The 18,485-nt window shown below is 36.3% G+C and overlaps 1 protein-coding gene across 1 annotated transcript in view; it reads left to right on the forward strand.

The window, feature by feature from the left end:
* MAN1A1 (mannosidase alpha class 1A member 1) overlaps positions 1-18,234 on the forward strand; it is a 141,121-nt gene extending 122,887 nt beyond the window's left edge. Inside the window, exons 9-12 of the mRNA XM_083856889.1 lie at positions 7,366-7,585; positions 8,406-8,578; positions 13,942-14,057; positions 14,721-18,234. Coding sequence (XP_083713015.1) covers positions 7,366-7,585; positions 8,406-8,578; positions 13,942-14,057; positions 14,721-14,847 — 636 coding nt within the window. The 3' untranslated portion in view covers positions 14,848-18,234. The remainder of the gene's footprint in view (positions 1-7,365; positions 7,586-8,405; positions 8,579-13,941; positions 14,058-14,720) is intronic.
* The last annotated feature ends 251 nt before the right edge of the window (positions 18,235-18,485 follow it).

Here is an 18,485-nt window from a genome sequence, read left to right on the forward strand (position 1 = left end):
TGATTGGGGGATTTGGGGTATGTTTAACTGTCAGAATTAAGTAGAGAATATTTTTCAGAGCTGTTGATTCCAGCTTCTCAAATAAATAAAACAAATCCATGGAGACTCCTTTCTCCTTGAAAAGAGAGGGAAAATGAAGTGTTGTTAGCAAAGTGAAAACATGATATTTGCAGATAGGCCTTTTTCATCTCTGGAGTTTGGTGAGGATCTGTTTAACTGAGGTGACAGTCTGGTGGCTGCTTTCTGCTGACTGCAGTCTCCATTAAGCTACTTGAAGTGGTTTGCTTTGTGATCCTAGTGGTCTTAAAAACTGCATAACTGATGTGGACAATGAGAGAACTGCAACAACTCAAATATAATGGCTTGTCATACTGGGTAAAGCTAGAAGTGATTAATGACTTGAATTTTTAATACTTGAGCACTTCTTGGCATTGAGAAAAATACATAAATGGGACAGGCAGGATGCTGCAATAGCAGCCCATCTCAGAATGAAACAGTTGGTACCCAGCATTCCCACTGCATACTTTTTTGGGGGGGTTGTGTTGGGGTGGTTTGTTTTGTTTTGTTTTTGTTTTGTTTGTTTTTGTGGGGGCTTTTTGTTTGGTTTTTTGTTGTTGTTGTTTTTGGGGGGTTTTTTTTGTTTGTTTGTTTTTTGGTGTAGGAGGTGGGAGGCAACTTAACTGAATGTAACTTAAATGTGTTAAAATCAACAAACAGGCAGTTTTGTCAGCTGTCATGTTTAAAATACTTATCACCCAGCTGCACTGGTGTTCTGCCCATAGTGATAGTCTGGCTGCATTATGTAGGAACACAGGATTCATCCAGAGTATTCACTGCTCCTTGTTATTCTCTTCACTGTATTTCCCCTCTCAGCAAGGGTTTTGAGACTCTCTACAGGTGCTTACAGAAAGCATCAAGGCTAAAGACAGGCTTCTGCAGATTTTTAAATTGTTAATAATCTACTGATAACTGCACAATGTCTAAAGTTTTGGACCAGATAAAGTATTTATTCAAATTTTTGCTTATTTATGTACCGTTAGGAGAAGCAGCAAGCTTTAATGTTGTTAGAAGTCTTTAAGGAGGATTTGAACTAGAAAAGTCTAAACAGAAATTGTATGGTTTTGCTCATGGCTTTGCTCTTTTCAGAGCAGCCATGTCCTTACTAGTCATGCTATTTTCCCTTCCTTTTTCTGAAAACAAAACAAAACAACAACAACAAAAAAAACTTGTCAGAATCAACAGATACCCTAGAGTATTCACAACATGCACAATGTAACATTTTGAGAGTGACTTGATTTGATACATGCCAGACCATTAATACTGTTTTAAAATATTAATAAATGTACCTTGTGGTAACACACAGCATTTAGTACACCTAGAGCTAGAGCATTGGTAGTCTGAGAGACACTAATAGATCTGTAGAGGGAAAAAAATAGTGATTTTCAAACAGAAGTAAATAGTCAGCTTTCCCCTAGAACTTTATCATCTTTTTAGTGATCAGATGAACAGGTATCACGTTAGTTAAATGTTTGGTAAAGATTCCCCTTTTAAAAATGTAGGTACTTATATTTGATTGCACATGTAAGCTTGTCTACATAACATCTAAAGTTCAAAAGAAGTGCTTTGGTGCTTTCAAAATGTTTCTTATATGTTGTGTTTAAACAAAAGAAAGTTCTTCTGTGTTCAGATTTCAGTTTTGATTTTTAAAGCTCAGTTTAGTAAGCAGTGAGGACCTCAGCATAAGACACTACTTCTCTTTCGCAGAAGTATGTTACTTGTTTGTATCAAGGGCTTGAACTTCCTATTCCAACAATAAACTTTTTGTAATGAACTCACTGGAATTTGCCATAAAGGATACATTTGATTAATTGCAAAGTTTGAGAAGGAAAAATATCTATTGCATTAGATCAACTAAACACAAAAAATAGAAGGGAAGTAACAAAATAACAAGAAAGCAGGCAATTTACTTAGAAACTCACAGAATGTCAACCCACAGTAATCCTGACCTGCTGCTGTGTGCTGCTTCAAAGCAATAAAATGTGCTGGTGCAAGCTGTAAATATTAAAATAAATAAGTAAGCAATTGACATTATACATCTTTGAATTATTGGAAATAACAAATGGTAGAATTTTCTTTTGTCCTCACTGTTGCTTCAAATCATCAAAATACTGTTTATGAAAATTCCTGGGGGAAGAAAAATATATTAAAAGTTTGAACAGAGATAATTTATGGTGCTTTGTTATGAAGATGCCTGCAGAGTTGTAATTATCCCCAAAACAGACATTATAAACCCTTGAAATGTTGAAATATAATCATATTTTTGAAGTTTCAAATTTATTAAGGTATGGAAATATGGAACTGTCTTGCTGGGCAGTTTTATCTCCAGCTACAGTGACATCTTGAGGCAGGAAATGAAACCACCTGGGTTTTGTTAAAACAGCAGTAATCGTTGAAATTCATTATTCATAATTAAGAAGATACTGTAAAAGGAGAGGTAAAATGCCTAAGAGCTAGAGGTAGGAGAACTATGGGGTCGCATTGCCATTGGAGGTTTCTAATTTGTTATCTCAGCTCCTTCAGCAGAGTTAACACTTCTGTGGCACATGATTATTTAGAATTTGAGCAGCCTTGAGAAGCAGATCATTTCTCCTGAGAAGGTTCCACCTGTGCACTGCAGGCATCTCAGTGAGAGTTTTTGTTACCTGTCAGTGTAATCCACCAAGAGGACATCTGTAAAAATAAGCTTATTGATTAGTTTTTAACTCATTTGAACAGTGAGATGACTCAGTTCTGGGTCTTCTGTGTTTCCCTATAAACAATACATTTTAAACAACTCGAAGGGTAAATGAAGGACTTTGCAACCACAAAATCATGTCAAGGATGGACTGAAGGGGGTGGTGAAGACATCATTTAAGATGTGTGAAAAGCTTAAAGAAGTGAAGAAAGGAATGAAGAAGAGTGGTCATTTATTAGGAGGGTCCAATTCTGCTTAATTTTGTAAGGGTAAGAATGTATAGGTTAGGGAACAGGCTGATAAGCAGAGAACACAAAACGTATTAACAATGAGGGCAGGAGGGAAGGAAATCAGAGTGGGAAAAACTGAAGAGTTTCTCCTTTATGGTTTCAATAAATGAGATTACACAAATATGCAATTTGCGATCCTACAGTTGAAACAATTCCTAATGTCTCATTCACTGTTACAGGAAAAGACATAATTTTAACATGCAAACTCATAAGAAAGATGCCAGTAGTAATGCAAGGAGCACTTGAATCACAATTCAAACTGTAAAAAGGACTGTTAGTGTTTCTAATTGAATGCTCAAGTATTTATACAGTTGTTGCATCGAAGGAATAATTTCCCACAAGATGGAGAAAAAAGTAATTTAGCTGAAGGCTTTACTGCAGTAAGGTCTGTAAGCAGAGCCTTAGGTAAAAGCTTTAAAAAGAAAAATTGCCAGGAACCATATCGGCTGTAAAAAGTTACTCTGGCTCTAAGAGCTTATGGGTACATGACATATTGTATGCTATACCAGCTTTACTTGTAGTAAATGTATTTCTTTAAATATCTGTAAAATGTTTATTTACCTTCAGTTTCCATCTCCTTTTTTGTCCACTACAGCCTCAAATCAGGTTGTCTCATTTTTTTGTTTGTTTCAATTTTTTTTCCCACTCCCACATAGAATCTGCTAATGCTCCCTTTGGTAACATATATTTGTAGCTGCTTTTTTTCTCTTTCCAGCCTCTTCTGTTGCATTGTCTCTCTGCCCTACCTTGATGGAAAGAAATAAATTAGTATTTGAATTGCAGAAATGCATTCTAGAATGAAATGAAACTTCCATTTACTCAAAAGAAAAACTGTACCAGCTCCAAACAGTTATCCATCAGTAATGTATTTTCAACTAATCAAAACCCACATTCTTCTAGCTTTTTTCATTGTTTTTAGATACTGTATATTGGTTTATATTGAGAATATTAATTACAGTAAGAAGAAGTAATAATCTCTATAGTGATAAATATCACAGACTTACAGAATGGTTTGAATTGGAGGAGATCTTAAAGACCATCTCATTCTAACCCCCTGCCATGGACAGGGAAACCTTTGACTTGCTCAGAGCTCCATCCAGTCTGACTTTGAAAGCTTCCAAGGATGGGGCATCCACAACTTCTCTGGCTATGAGTTCCAGTGCCTCACCACCCTCACGGGAAAGAATTTTTTTTCTAATATCTGATCTAAAACTACCCTCTTTCAGTTTGAAGCCATTCCCCTATGTCCTGTTGATATATTCACTCTCCTGCCCTCCTCCTGGGGGCTTTAGCTAGCTCAGTTATTAGGAGGATTTGGAGAGAATTATACCAAGGACGAAGTGAGGTATCTCAGAAGAGGGCCTTTCCCCGGGACCTTTGTCCCAGGCGTTTATTCTTCGAATTTCCAGGGGGGAAAGAGATAGAACAAAGGAAGTGGAGACAATTTATAGCCTCCCAGCTCAGAGGAGAGATAGCTGGACCACATAGCTGGACCACAGCCAATGGGGTCAAAGAAGGAAGTAAGGGTCACTCTAAGTGGTAAGGGACTCCAGGGGGTCAGGAGGGAGAAACCATTTCCCTAGAGAATTACAACATCCTATCACAACATGCCCTTTAAAAAGTCCCTCTCCATCTTTCCTGTAGACTCCCTTTGGGTACTGGAAGGCTGCAGTTAGGTCACCCCAAAGCTGCCTCTTCTCCAGGCTGAACAATCCCAATTCTGTCAGACTTTCCTCATAGGAGAGGTGCTACATCCCTCCACCTGATCTGCAGGAAAGAATTGTTTGTAGTTGGAGAGCAAGTTGAAATAGACCTGCAATTCAAATAAATATGTCCTTTGAAGTGAGTACTTAATTATATCAAAATAAAAATAAGTTTATTTAAGTATGAAATTCAGAACCAATTGTACCAGACAGAGCTTTTCACTTGGGTGGATCTTTGTCAGCACACTACATAGTCTCCTTTTATGATAAGTTCTTTTACTCACTTGATTTCCCTGCCAGAACTGCACCCAATGCACTGCAGATAGCAAGGAGCATTCACCTATGGGAACACAACCCTTCCTTCCTATCCTGCTCTTAAACTTCAGATTTTATGTCTGGGCAAAAATTTGTAGTGACTATTGTGCCATTAATAAAGACATACACACTGGTATAGGTATTATCTAGCACTCAGGGACCCAGGATTGTACAAACCATGACTAGGCAATCTGAGAGTCTCTAATATATCTAATAACTACCTCATAAAAATAGCTTTAAATAAGATGGTTACATAATAAAATGACTTTTAATAGACATGCATACTAGTTCTTAATAGGCCCCATTTATAAAACAGACATGATTTCCTTGACTAAACATGAATACTTAAATTAGAAACATATTTTTATTTCGTGACATTCTTGGTATCAATCAACATCAATTTGTTAGTTTCTTAATACCAGTTTGTTAGAATAATTTTAAAACTCCTGGAAGTCATCCTTTTTCAGCCTGAACTTTAATCTTGAGCAAAAAGAGAGAAAAAAAACTCACCAACACTAATTGGAATCACAAAATCCATTTTAATACTACAAAAATCAACTCTGGTCTAGTTAATATAGTTCAAAAGTGCATCACTGCTGTTGTGTCAGTCAGATACAGTAATACTTCATTCTGGTTTTCAGTCATTACTTTAAAAAAATGCAACATAGGTAAATTGAGATATCAATCTATTTTTATATTTGTTTACTTTTTAAATAAATTCACACTCAACAGCTAAGTGACCAGTAGAGTTATTGTCTATTTTTAAAACTGTTGTTTTGGTGAGATGGGAGATACCATGCTGAAAGGTTAAATGAAATGTCATTAAAGCTTTTCCTTTCTCAACTTAATTTTAGGTATCTTGTTGGTAGAATACCCAAATAGGTCTGAAAGCTATTTCCCACAAAACTGTTGTGTGTTTTCTCACCTTTCCCCTTTCACATCTCATTTCTCTTTTTTATAGGTTAAATTATGCAGGATTTTTTAAAAGCAGAATTTGTTTAAAGCACAGGAATTTTCATTATTTACTTCTGCTTTAAAATTTAGCTGTTTTCCAGTAGGCATCTAGTAAAAGCATGCAATCAAGGTGGAAACAAGGGGTGGAAGAGTTTTCTGAGCCAATAGTGGCTCTGAATCTGGGCAGAAAACATCCTTACTAAGTGCTTTTCACTAATATTACTGGAAAAGAAGGTATAGTTTTCAATGTGATATTCTTGGCAGAAAAAGAACCAGTACATAAAAATTGTACAATTATTCTGCTGATCCTTCTAATTTAGAGAGGACTTTTCATGCTTATAAGAACAACCTTTACAAATGTTTAAATGAGAACTACAATCACTACCTTCTCTTTATAAAACTTTTTTTGAAATCCTGGCATTTTGTTAATGGTTGTCTGTAGTGATATTTTTAATGTTTTCTCTCTTGTATAATGCACGTTGAGTACTGTTTCTGGATCTTATGATTTCAACAGAACAATCAGAGCACTAATGGATAACAGAATGTGTGACAGAGTTGAATCCTCTCCATTGCCTTTTAAAGAGTATTACCTTACTTTCTCTGTGGACTTCTAATTAATGTGCTCTTCTGCATCTCCTCTGTTGCTTTAATTCTGTTGCTCCCACAATGGAAGGTTGCTTTCCTGGATTTTGTAATTAGTGAGCATACATGGCTAGCATCACCAATTTCCAGTTCCCTCTAGATCTGTGTATTTTTATTCTGCTTAAGTGTTTTTTTCCAGAGATCTCAGTGACACCATGCTCAATAGATATATAGAGGATTTTGTTTTGGGAGGGGAAACCCATCGGACTTTTGGAATGCCCTCTAGACTCTGAGGCCTAACATCATTCACTGTACACACTGAGTCAAGTGTTTTGAATATGAGTTATGACTGCATATCATTTACATGAAATTATATCAATAACCACCTCCTTTAAGTCAGAATTAAAATGGGAAATACAGAAGCCGAAGTGATGGCTAATAACTACTGAAAGTTCAATTACTATTGAAAGCTAAATTGCCTGAAACTGCTCAATGTAGAAAGGGGAAAAAATAAAGTATTTCCAAATTTGAAGTGTATTTTGTAAGTCTTTCCAACATTTTTAGAAAATGTACCCTGTAAATTGCTCAAACTTGAAGCAAAATTAGTCATCGTTACTAATGTATGTTAATCTGCCTTGGTTTCGCTGCACTTGGAAGTTATGCTGGTTCATATTATGCATCTTATGAGCAAAGGCAGTACAGAGCAAAAAACAACCAACATACAAGACAGCTTTGTCTTTGCACTTTCCCAAATGAGCCTTTGCTTTGAGATCATGTCCTTCTGCAGGCCATAGAGACCCACCTGATCCGAAAGTCAAGCGGGGGCCTGACATACATCGCCGAGTGGAAGGGCGGATTGCTGGAGCACAAGATGGGACACCTCACTTGTTTTGCTGGAGGCATGTTTGCTCTGGGAGCAGATGGAGCACCCAGTGACAAGACAGGCCATCACATCGAGCTGGGTGCTGAGATTGCCAAGACTTGCCATGAATCCTATGACCGTACACGTGAGTACCATGTTGGCACAGCTTGCCTTCATTTTTGCATAAGGCTGAATGAAAATTGTAGCATGGTGAGAACTGTTCATCCCTTCTAAACAAATGCTGCCTTGCTTTAAGAGTAACTTTTAAAATGGCTGCTCTCTTTTATAAATAATTTCTCTGCACCTGAAGCATATTTCCTCACTGTACTAATTAGCATGACAGTTAGGTAACAGTAATTAACAAGCTTGTTTCACTATGCCAATTTCTGTATAGCTGAGTACAAGTAAGAGGGACTCTGTTCATTTATGCATCAATATAGGTATTAATCATGTTTTATGCACAAAAGAATATTTTACGCTGAGTTCTGTTGATACAATGCTGCAAACAATAGAATTGCACAAAGAAAGTGGATATCTGTAAAGGGAATTTCTTTGAATTTTATCACCTTCTTATAGAAATAACCCTGGCAGCACTTCAGGTCCCAGAGTGTATTTTCCAGTTTGATATAGAAAAGTAAATAACCTCATCTTTTAGGCAAAATTTCACTTGTTGCTAGTTACATGAAGTCTTCCAGAATGCAAATGTTGGCATCGCTGTTTAAACTGTAACTGCCATTTAAAGCATTGGTGAAGAACAGCTCTCTCCTACTCCAAATTATTTATAAAATATTAAAAAATAGGAGGAGCTGCAGTATCTTTCATAAATTATATCATTTTAGGTAACCTGGCTTTGTGCAACATAAAAGCCTAGTTTGATTTGGTAATTTGGGGAGTTTGATTTGGATACATAATTCAAAACCTTTTTTCATGCCTTTTATTTTAGTCTGTGCTTTTTTATTGATTAGGAATGAAACTGGGACCAGAAGCCTTCAGATTTGATGGTGGTGTTGAGGCCATTGCTACAAGACAAAATGAGAAATACTACATCCTACGACCAGAAGTCATAGAAACCTACATGTACATGTGGCGCCTCACTCACGATCCAAAGTACAGGGAGTGGGGATGGGAAGCTGTTGAGGTAGTGTTCCATTGGACTTTTTTGTTGTTAAATCCTAGTAATATTGTTAAGTGAGCTATTGAATGGTACCTGGACATTGTTCAGCAGTTGGAGACTGAATATTTATTTTAAATCAGTGATATCAATTCAGATTTCCAGGAATTCATTTGCCAAATAGATGATATTTTGACAAACCCAAATACTGCTGATATTATATAATAGAAAAGTATCTTGTGATTTCTCCTTAAATACTTATAGGACTAGGGGTCACATTTGGATGTACTGTCCAAGATGTTGAGTGTTGCTACATGTGAATGAAAAGTGCATACATGTGTCAGATTTGAGCCTTGGATAAGGAAATAAGTTTTATGAAATGTATCTGCAGTAATTATATAAAGGTGATTTTAATTAAGGTGACAAAGGCCAGGTGACAAAGGCCAGGATGAAGGACTAGATAGTACCAAACATAAAACCATGGCTCTTTCGAGTAGCATAAGTTATTTGGACAAAACTCCCTAAACGATAGCAATCTCTTCTAGATTTGAATTTTCTTTTGTCACACTGGCCTTTGAGCTTCAGCCAGTCATGCTGAACCTAGCTATTTTTGTTTTTCTAGCACAAGCCTTCCAAAAGGGCAACCAGTCTGCACAGCAAAAAATGGGCTTGCCAAATTCATTGTTTTCCTTATTTCAGCAATTAATCACTCTTACTCTTAAGGTTGAGTGTCTTTAGATTTACCATGTTTCATCCTCCAGCTTTGGGTCTTTATTACACTTCTCTGGAGTTCACTTCTGTCCTCCTCACACTGATGTTGCCCTTGCTAAATTATCTGACATCTCGTAGGAAATACAGCAAGCTGAAGAACATTATTTTTCTGGCTCTGTGTACTTTAGAAAAATGAAAAAATAAATCAAAACTCTGCAGTATTTTGTTCACAGTGACCTCTCTTATGCAGAGGTATTGCTTTCCAGGATTTCAAAAATGTTCATTTTGTCAGTTTATCCAACACCTATTGCTTCTAGAAGTGTATGATTACAACCTTCTTGGAGGGGTTTACACCACTAGTTATAGAAGGTTGCTCTACTCTGAGAGTGGAACATGTAGACTTGTGTCCTACGAGTTCTCATCCCTAAGGGACTCTACTAGAGAGCTGTTACTGGGTTATGACCCCATAAACCCAACTCCCTCCACAGCAACCAAGATCTGTAAATGTATTCATTATTCAGTGGGCAGATACTGATCAAATCAGAAAGGTGCAAATGCTGTTGAGCATTGTGGAAAAAAGGGTATTTCAAGTCTGGTAATTAGATATCCTCCAGGAATCAAATTTAAGGCAATCTGCTTTCAAAAAAGGAATAGTAGTATTAACTATGCTTATATTCTCAAACTTCTTGCCTAAATATTCACGCTTGTTCCATACCTGCATTGAGCACTGTATTCAGCTAGGTATAGTGCAGCTATTTTAGGGCATTGTATTTGCTTCCCTCAGGTATTGGCTCTGGGGTCCTGAAACAATATCCTTCTGAGTTACTAATTCCAAAGCAATTGGGGTTTTAAAACCTCTAATTTAGAGGGCTGTTCCCTTACTTTCTTCTTTGCTAACACTACCCATAGGCACACATTTTCCTGCTGGAATCTTCCCAGGCAGATTATAATTGACATATTTACAATGGCTGTTTGTGGAAGTCATCCCATCAGGCTTCAGCAATGCCAACTGTTCCTTCTCCAGGCGATGTTTTTCCTGACTCATTGTTACTGCCCACACTGATAACATTGTTATAAACAATTGAAATGTTTTCCTTATTATTATTCTTTACCCATTTGGTTTAGTTTGTTTGTGTTTCTTTGGAGTTGGTACACTTGTTTACCTTTTTCTCTCCCCACGTGTTCCTTGTTTAACATTCCTGTGGTTATTCTCAATCTGGCTCTAACACAGCCTATGTGTGGGAGATGCAGCTGGTCCCCTTCTGCCTGGGCCCCATCTTCCACTGCCCTAATGTGCAGTTGGGTGTTTCACAAAAACAAATCTTACAGCTTTCCAGAAGTTATGCAATCAATTGCAGGTTTAAAATCTTTTTTCTTCCTGTTCTCTCTTGATGTTTGTAGCCATACAGCTCTACCTAAACCAGCATTTTTTTGTTAGAGCACGTATCGTGCTAGCTTACCATAACTACTTCATAAATTTTCTTCCCTCTTGCTCTTTAATGTTGCACCAAAGATCATCTGACCCGTTCTATACCTGGATAAGCCTCCTACAATGACACTGAGGGTCATTGGTTTACTTACCAGTACCTGTTGTACAAAGGGGAACCTGAGATTGAAACAAGAAAAAAGAGGAAACTAACGATCAGACCATTTGAGTTTTGTCCAAAAAAAGTTGTTATTCAGGTGTTTCATGTCCATTTTCAACTCATTACTCTGGCAATAAGAGCTCATCAGTTGGTGGGTTTTGTTTGTTTTTTTTTTTCCCAGTGCCCTTGTAGTAGAAAAGGAGGCTGTTTTTATAGTCATGACTTCTAAACTCTCTGACAAGTCTCTTAAGTCTTTCTCTAACTTTATAGACTAAAAATATGCCATAGCCTCTCCTTTTTTTCTTGGTGAATTTGCTTTGCTGCTTTGAGTCCAGGATAATTTTGTATGTACTTCAGCAGCTGGAGAAAATGCAGTTATGACCACCAGCAATTTCCAATGTTACTGAGTCAGAAAGGTTTTATCAGCTTAGCTCATGAAAGCCTCCCTTTCTGCATTATAAATGTGGCACATATTTTAAATTCTTAACACTTCCTTTGTTTTTCCCTTTATGATAGTTTGAGACTGTCAGCCAGTTTTCACTGTGCTTGATGTTTTCCATTACTGTATCATAACTGATCCTAGCCACCCTCATTTTCCGAGAACTACTTATTTAAAATGTGTTTGATTGTTTTTTCCTGCCCACCACTACCTCTATCACTGTGAACATCACTGTACTCTCAAGCTGGAGGAAAGGGCACAAAAGCCCATCACTGCCAGGATGGATGACAACCTAGAGCCTTTTATCCTACTAATCCTGCAGGTGGATGTCCTGTTCCTTTAGTGAGATGGAAAGTAGCTTTGAGGGATGAGATGCTTCCTATTTGCATCAAATACATACCAGAAGAAGGCAAACATGGGGCGAGTTAACCCCTTAGTTTACACCATAGCAGTGCCTCCGGGTATCTTTATGATGCCTCTGAACTCAAAGAAGGCTCTAAGTACGTTAGAGTGTACAAATGGTAAATGCAATTTGCTTGTATTTTACCTCACCCTGTTTAGAATGCAAATATTTCCTTGCCTAGTATCCTTATCCTTCAAGTTCTGCTTCTGCTGTGCCTTGAAAAATATCATCGTTTGTTTGAAAATTCAGACACAGATGCAGCATTTTGAATTCATTGCAGGTTAAAGTAGACAAGAGGGAAGGAATACCAGCCAGAGGAAATTACTTTTTTAAGCTTAATTTTACTTAATTAAACTTATATTTGTCATTTAATAAAAGTGTCCAGGAAAACTGAAGAACCTGAAGACACATACGAGAAGACAAATAGGCTGCTATATTTTAGAGGATCTCTTCTGGAGAAAAATCCCTAATATACAATAGGCAGATTACTCTCCAGTGAAAACTAAGGAGAGCCTGATGTGCAAACCAAATGTGTGCAGATAGCTACTGGGACTCCAGCAAAACACAGATCTTAAAGAGTCTTTAGAGCAGGGGAAGGTGATGAATACTTCAGTAATTATTAGTGACTTTTAGTCCCATTTGTCATCAGAAAATATTTATTCTGCCTGGTTTAGATATATCCTCTGCCTTGCTTTTAAGCTTGTGTGTTTTGAAATGCAGCTTCTTTCCCTAAATAAAATCTTCACATCCTTTACTTGCTTCAGTGATATTTGTAGTAACTTCTGAAAGGGACTAGTTATCTCCTGGGTCTGTGTTGGGGGGGGATAAAGGCCCAGGTATTTCTGCCTGAAAGTTGTTGTTCCAATACCATCTCCACAGCAAACACCTTGATTCACAGTAGTGTGGTCCTGAGTGAATGCAGTCATCCACCATCCTTACTGTCATTTTCATTGCAAGTTGTTTAGGGTTAAATAGCATTTTCTGAATTTGTTTTTGAATAATGAGTTGTTTTAAATATAATCATCTTAAATTCTCTTCACTCCTTCCTTATACTGTGTGATACCAGAGAGTTATTGTAAACAAGAATAGGAAGAATGAACTAAGATAAATTATATATTAAAAAATAAATAAAAAAATAAATATTTTTAAATATAGCAGTGATAAGATAACCAATATTCAAATAAGGTTTTGGATAGCAGTGTATTTAAAGAAGTTATGGCTCATACATAGGCATATAGGTACCACCTTTCTATTGCAAATACTCAAGATAAAAAAAAAAAGCAGTATTGTTAATTAAATAGTCTCACTGTATATACCTTCTACACTTCCAGCATCTTTTTTGTACTTTTACATATACTCTTCATCTGAACTTTTTTCTCCTTCAAAAATGCATCTTCTTCAAAACATGGGACATTCCTGTGAGCAGAAAAGAAATAGTATTTTTAAGTGGCCCGTGTACTCCTTTTTATTGTGAAATAGGAATCAGTCATCTGTTTTACACTTTTTAACTGAATAAAGAGTTTGGAAACTAGCTAGAGAAAAACACTTTGTTATTGTTACAGCTAAATTATGTTGTGTTAAGTCCTGGCTTTCTGTTTATTCCTGTGTAATAGAGAAAGCTTTTTCAGAGAGGTAGTAAAGAAAAATATGACTGCTGCATAAAAGAAATTCAAAGCCCAATAGCAGTGGTTTCCCATTGAAAAATTAAATAATTGCAAAAAGAAGCCAAACAATTTAGATATAAAATGGAGAATTGCCTTTTCTTTTTTTGAAAGGACTTGCAGGAGGTAAGGAAAAGGCTGGTTTTTAGTATGATGTTCAGTTATGTCACAATCATTTTAAGGACCAAAATACTACCAGGAAAAATATAGTTAACACAGTTTCTATAGGCTGAGAGACTGGGAGAGAAAGACTATATTGTTACTCCTATTAAAAAGAGGGAAAAAGAATATTACTGAAAATCCATGTGTCTTTAAATCCTTATACCCATATATCTTTTCTTCTGAAAGCCGGTTTATTTTCACTTTTTATTAATTTATTATTTAGCTTCTCTTCCTAAATGTAAAATGAGACATGTGGGCCGATGTCTTTTTTTCAAAGAGTTTTCTATCTAGAGCTTTACCAAGTTTTCATCTCTTTATGAAAAAAATTGTGGCAATTGTTTTTTCTAGTTTTATCGTCAAGCAGAAAAACTGACACATTATTCATTTTGTTAATCTCACTGATTTGGGTGTTTTCTTCCCTGCTTCAGGCCCTGGAAAAACACTGCAGAGTAGACGGTGGCTATTCTGGTATTAGAGATGTTTACAACAATCATGAAAGCCATGACGATGTGCAGCAAAGTTTCTTCCTTTCAGAAACACTCAAGTAAGTTAAGAAAGTTGACTTTCATTAATGTGAAGTAGTTCTATATGTCATCTTTACAGATAAGTATTTCTCATTAGTAACCTTGACACTCACATAACAAAATCTGAGCGAAATAGCAGAGCTTTTTCTTAGGTGACAGGAAGCCAAATTGCCTTTTTTTTTTCCAGTATGTGTCAATAAACTAAATTCCCTGGCTTCTGCAAATTATCTCTACTTTTGATAAAGGTACTTGGTAGTTTTTGAGACATTGCCTCTCCTATCTTTGATAGGATCTAATTATATATGCCAACACTAATGAAACAAATTGACTAGACAGAGAACTTATCAGGCTTATACTGCATACTTTTAATTTTAAAACTTTAGAGAAAGAAGAAAAAACAACTTCCATGGAAAGTTTGCAGGGCCTGTTACGAGAGAAAACCAAAAGCTTTCATTATCTGTCATCATCTCCTAAATTTTTAATGAGATAAAAGTTTTGTCTTGATCTCTTCAGTTCTGGGTTTTTTTTTTTGCTGTGCAAGAAAAAAATCAGTCATGCCATCTCAACAGGAAGTTTATTACTCAAGTAAATTAAATATAAATTATTATGTGTTTTCCTGAAAATCACTTCCCTGATGTGGTCTCATTTCCTGCTTTTTTTCTTTTTTTTTTTAATCTTGCCAGGTACCTGTATTTGCTGTTTTCTGAAGATGATCTTCTTCCATTTGAACACTGGGTCTTCAACACAGAGGCTCATCCTCTTCCTGTTCTTCACAAAGATGATGGGAATAAAGAAGAAAACCAGAAATAAATGAAGATTAATTTATACTTCATTTCATTCCTTACATTTCCAGGACTTGGACACATGATTTGGTTTTAAATTCCTAAGTTAAATTTTTTAACCAAGTGTTTTGCAGTCTGTTTTCTTTATCAGCAGATTTTTATGAATATACCAAATTAATTACGATAAAACATCAATCCTCTAATTCAGATTAATAGCTTCTTAGAAGTGAAATGGAATATCTTCCCCAATTCTGTTAGGCTGCAGTGTCATTTTGGCCAAAAAAAACCAGAAGGTCTGCATGTTACTTGTTTCCTGTTACGCTTTTAATTTGACTGCAAAATTCTTCTCTCCTCTGTGAGGAGATGTATGCTTTAAGCTGTAATATTTTGCCATGTTGCAAAAAGCCATATTGAATTAAGTATAAAAAGCTTTTTCCTTTTATTTTTTTTTTCTATGTTAGTTTGTTTTGTGTGTCATCCAGGACAAATCTTGTGACTGTGACAGCCTCTTCTTATGCGGGTCTATCATTACTTGCTGAAGTATCTGATGTATTTCATTGTCAATGAAGTCTACATAGGGGTATTGTCATCTCATGCAGACACAACTCTGAAACTGCAGTATAAGTTGAAGTTAGATTAAACTAGTTTCTATGGATTTAGCACATTAGTTAGCAGACCTTAGTTTTCCAGGTTTTGATTAGAATATTGAAATAGAATTAATTGTTTCCTACCTTTTCTAAGTGGTGTTATTCTTATGTCTTTAGTCAAGCTACTATGGAGTAAAATAAGGTAGTCATTTCATATTAAGAAAGGGGCTATTAACCTTCTTTATATATTTAGTCCAGTAGCTTTCATTTGGTTGGTTGGCAAAAAAAACCCCACTCAATGAGACATTTTCCTGGAAGCTTAGAATTATATCAGATACAATTTGTTTATCTGTTACTTTTGCAAAGATTTAGGTGGGTTCAGACTTGACACCAGACTTGATGGCTAATTGTCACAAAGCAATTTAATGTATCTGTATGAATAAAGATAGATGTTCAGATGTCTTGAAGAAAACCTGCCTCCTCAAAAGAAGGTAAGTCATTCAAAGAGGAAGTTATCCTGCATCAAACTAGAACTTTCTGGCAACACTATCTTAAGTAACAGAAATGCAATGTGCTTAAAAATATTTTTTAGAGTAGAAGTCTGGGTTACTAAGAAAGGTAACAGCTTTGCCAAAAATGTTTTGCTCTGTGGCATCACCAAAGGGAAAAAGAAATGAGGCATGATTAATTGCTGTCTCTACTTGGTTTGAAGTGGTTTATATGATTTTTAAGTCTACCTGTGTTTTCATTTAGTGATGGGATGACTTCCATACATTTCAGGTAGGAAACACCTGGCTTCCCATTCTGAGAACGAACATTATTCATTGATTGGACTGCAGTGAAACATCTGGTTCTGAACAGTAGCCTTCTTCAGTGGTGTTTAGTAAGATAGCTCACATGTCCAGCATTGCTCATCACAGCTGAGGGAACACATTTGTTTAGGCTTCAGAGTACATTTTTTTTTAGGCTGATAGATGTCTGCAGTGGAGGTTTTCTTAGGCAGAAGCCAAAAATAACTAATTACATGTTTATAACAGCTGGAAGCTGACCCATAGAGTTTGCCCTCAAGGATGTAAAGATAGTGCTGCCTGTCTGCCTCCCCTGCTGACAGAGGAGATGGCACATGCCACACAAGCTGCCAAAGATGTTGGTGTAGGAGGCAAGGCAAGGATCTGCTGATGCTCCAGCACAGGCTTGGCAGAGCTGGGCATTCCTACATGGGAGTTATTGGGGCACCTTGGTGAGCCTGGGCCACCCAGCACTGGGAGAATGGATAGAAATGGATGTGCAGGTAAAGCCTGCTTACATAGAGTCAGCACAGAGGCTCAAAAGTTTTTTGCTCTGTCATTTTTTAAATTATTACTATTTTCTTTTTTAATGGATGGATTCCCTCATGTCACAGTAGGTTTCTGAACCTAACCAAGCAAGGATGAGGTCTTGACTCTGTGCTGTTGAAAAGCAGAAATTCTGCTGCTTTTGATTCTCCAGAATTTGTACCACTGGAGGACTATACTTCATTGTATTTCTTTATAATTTTTTTTATAAGGAATATATTTTTCCACCCCCCTATACCACCCTATCTACAGAATGAAACCAAAATATTTTCTCTGTTTTTAACATGTAACAATAATTACTTTTTTCATAGTTTTGTTTATTGGGTCACTTGCTGCTACTGCCTCCCACATGCATGTGCTGCTTTAGACCTCAGTTAAATAACTGCAAAAACTCAGACAAAAACAGTCTTTGAGAAATGTGTTTCCTAAGCCACTTTCTACATGGTTTTCTTAACCAAGGTTTGCTTCCCCCAGCTGTCTGTAGTGATCTTGCTGGTACTTGGCTGAAGGGAAGAGTAGAGAACCAGACAAGTCTTTTCCATGTTTCAAAAGCAGGCTCCAGTCACACAGCTCTGTGTGCATTGGGTCTTATGTACTTAAATATCAGCATCATGGCTGTTTCCTTGTAATACAGACATTTCATATGAATTTTTCTTTGTGTGGGAGCTAGGATGATTTGAAAGAGCACAAATTTGATGTGGTATTGGTATTCAGGTTGTATGTACAAACTGCACTATACTGTACTTTTTGTAAACTAATGTAATTAGACGAGACGATTGTACAACGTGTAGATCTGCCAACTGTAAGAAAGAATCTTTTCATAAACTGAGAATATATCAATTTTTCTTTTTTTTTTTAAATAACCCCAAAACACCAAAGTTAGAGCAATCATTTTTAAACAGTCCATATTTACCACTGCTTGTTAGATCAGTAAGATAACATGAATTTTAATTCCCATTCACTTAATTAACTTCATGGAAGTGGCTAGTGATGGCGACTTTGTGTTCCCAGTCATTTGTAAGAGCAAATTAAATTGCTTATTGTTGGGGTCAAGGGGGAGAAGATAGTGACATGGACACATTATCTTTGCATAAACACACTGCCCACACCTCTTCCATTTCTTTGTAGCATAATAATGCATTTAAATCTGCATATGTTGAGTCCCAAGAAGTAGATCCCTTTAAATGGCACCAACATTGTTTCACAGGGAATTTTTTTTTATTGTTATTGTTTGTGAGATAAGTATTGCATATGTGTTGATTATACACAGATTTTTGCAATGCCCAATGGCTCACTGTTTCTATGGTGACTTCATACATATCCATTTCTATCATGTATTTAAATTGGTTTTGATTTGTACATATTCCATTTAGTATTTTCATCTTTATATAAAGTGAAATTATGGTATACATAATAGATCAAGATGCTTAATTTTTAAGAACTTATATTTGTAAAAATTTCTCTATTGTGAATAAAGTCTTTTAATATATCTGTTCAACTGGTTATAGTTTTCCTTACATATGTTGCAGAAGTAACTAGAGGAAGCTGCTGCATATTCTGGTTTAGCTGCTGTACTCACAAATTTGTGTCAGTACTATGTGTACTTGTTAAGATGCTGTTCTTAATTAACATCAGCATTTAGAATTTCTACCACTGAAACAAGTTTCTAGGAATTTTTGTCAATAAAATTCAGCATACCCAGTGTGTTTTGGTGGAAAATGAGCCTGCTAACGAAAAGAGGGAAG

This window comes from Zosterops lateralis, assembly GCF_965231275.1.
Source record: "Zosterops lateralis genome assembly, chromosome: 3".
In the NCBI taxonomy this organism is placed as follows: domain Eukaryota; kingdom Metazoa; phylum Chordata; class Aves; order Passeriformes; family Zosteropidae; genus Zosterops; species Zosterops lateralis.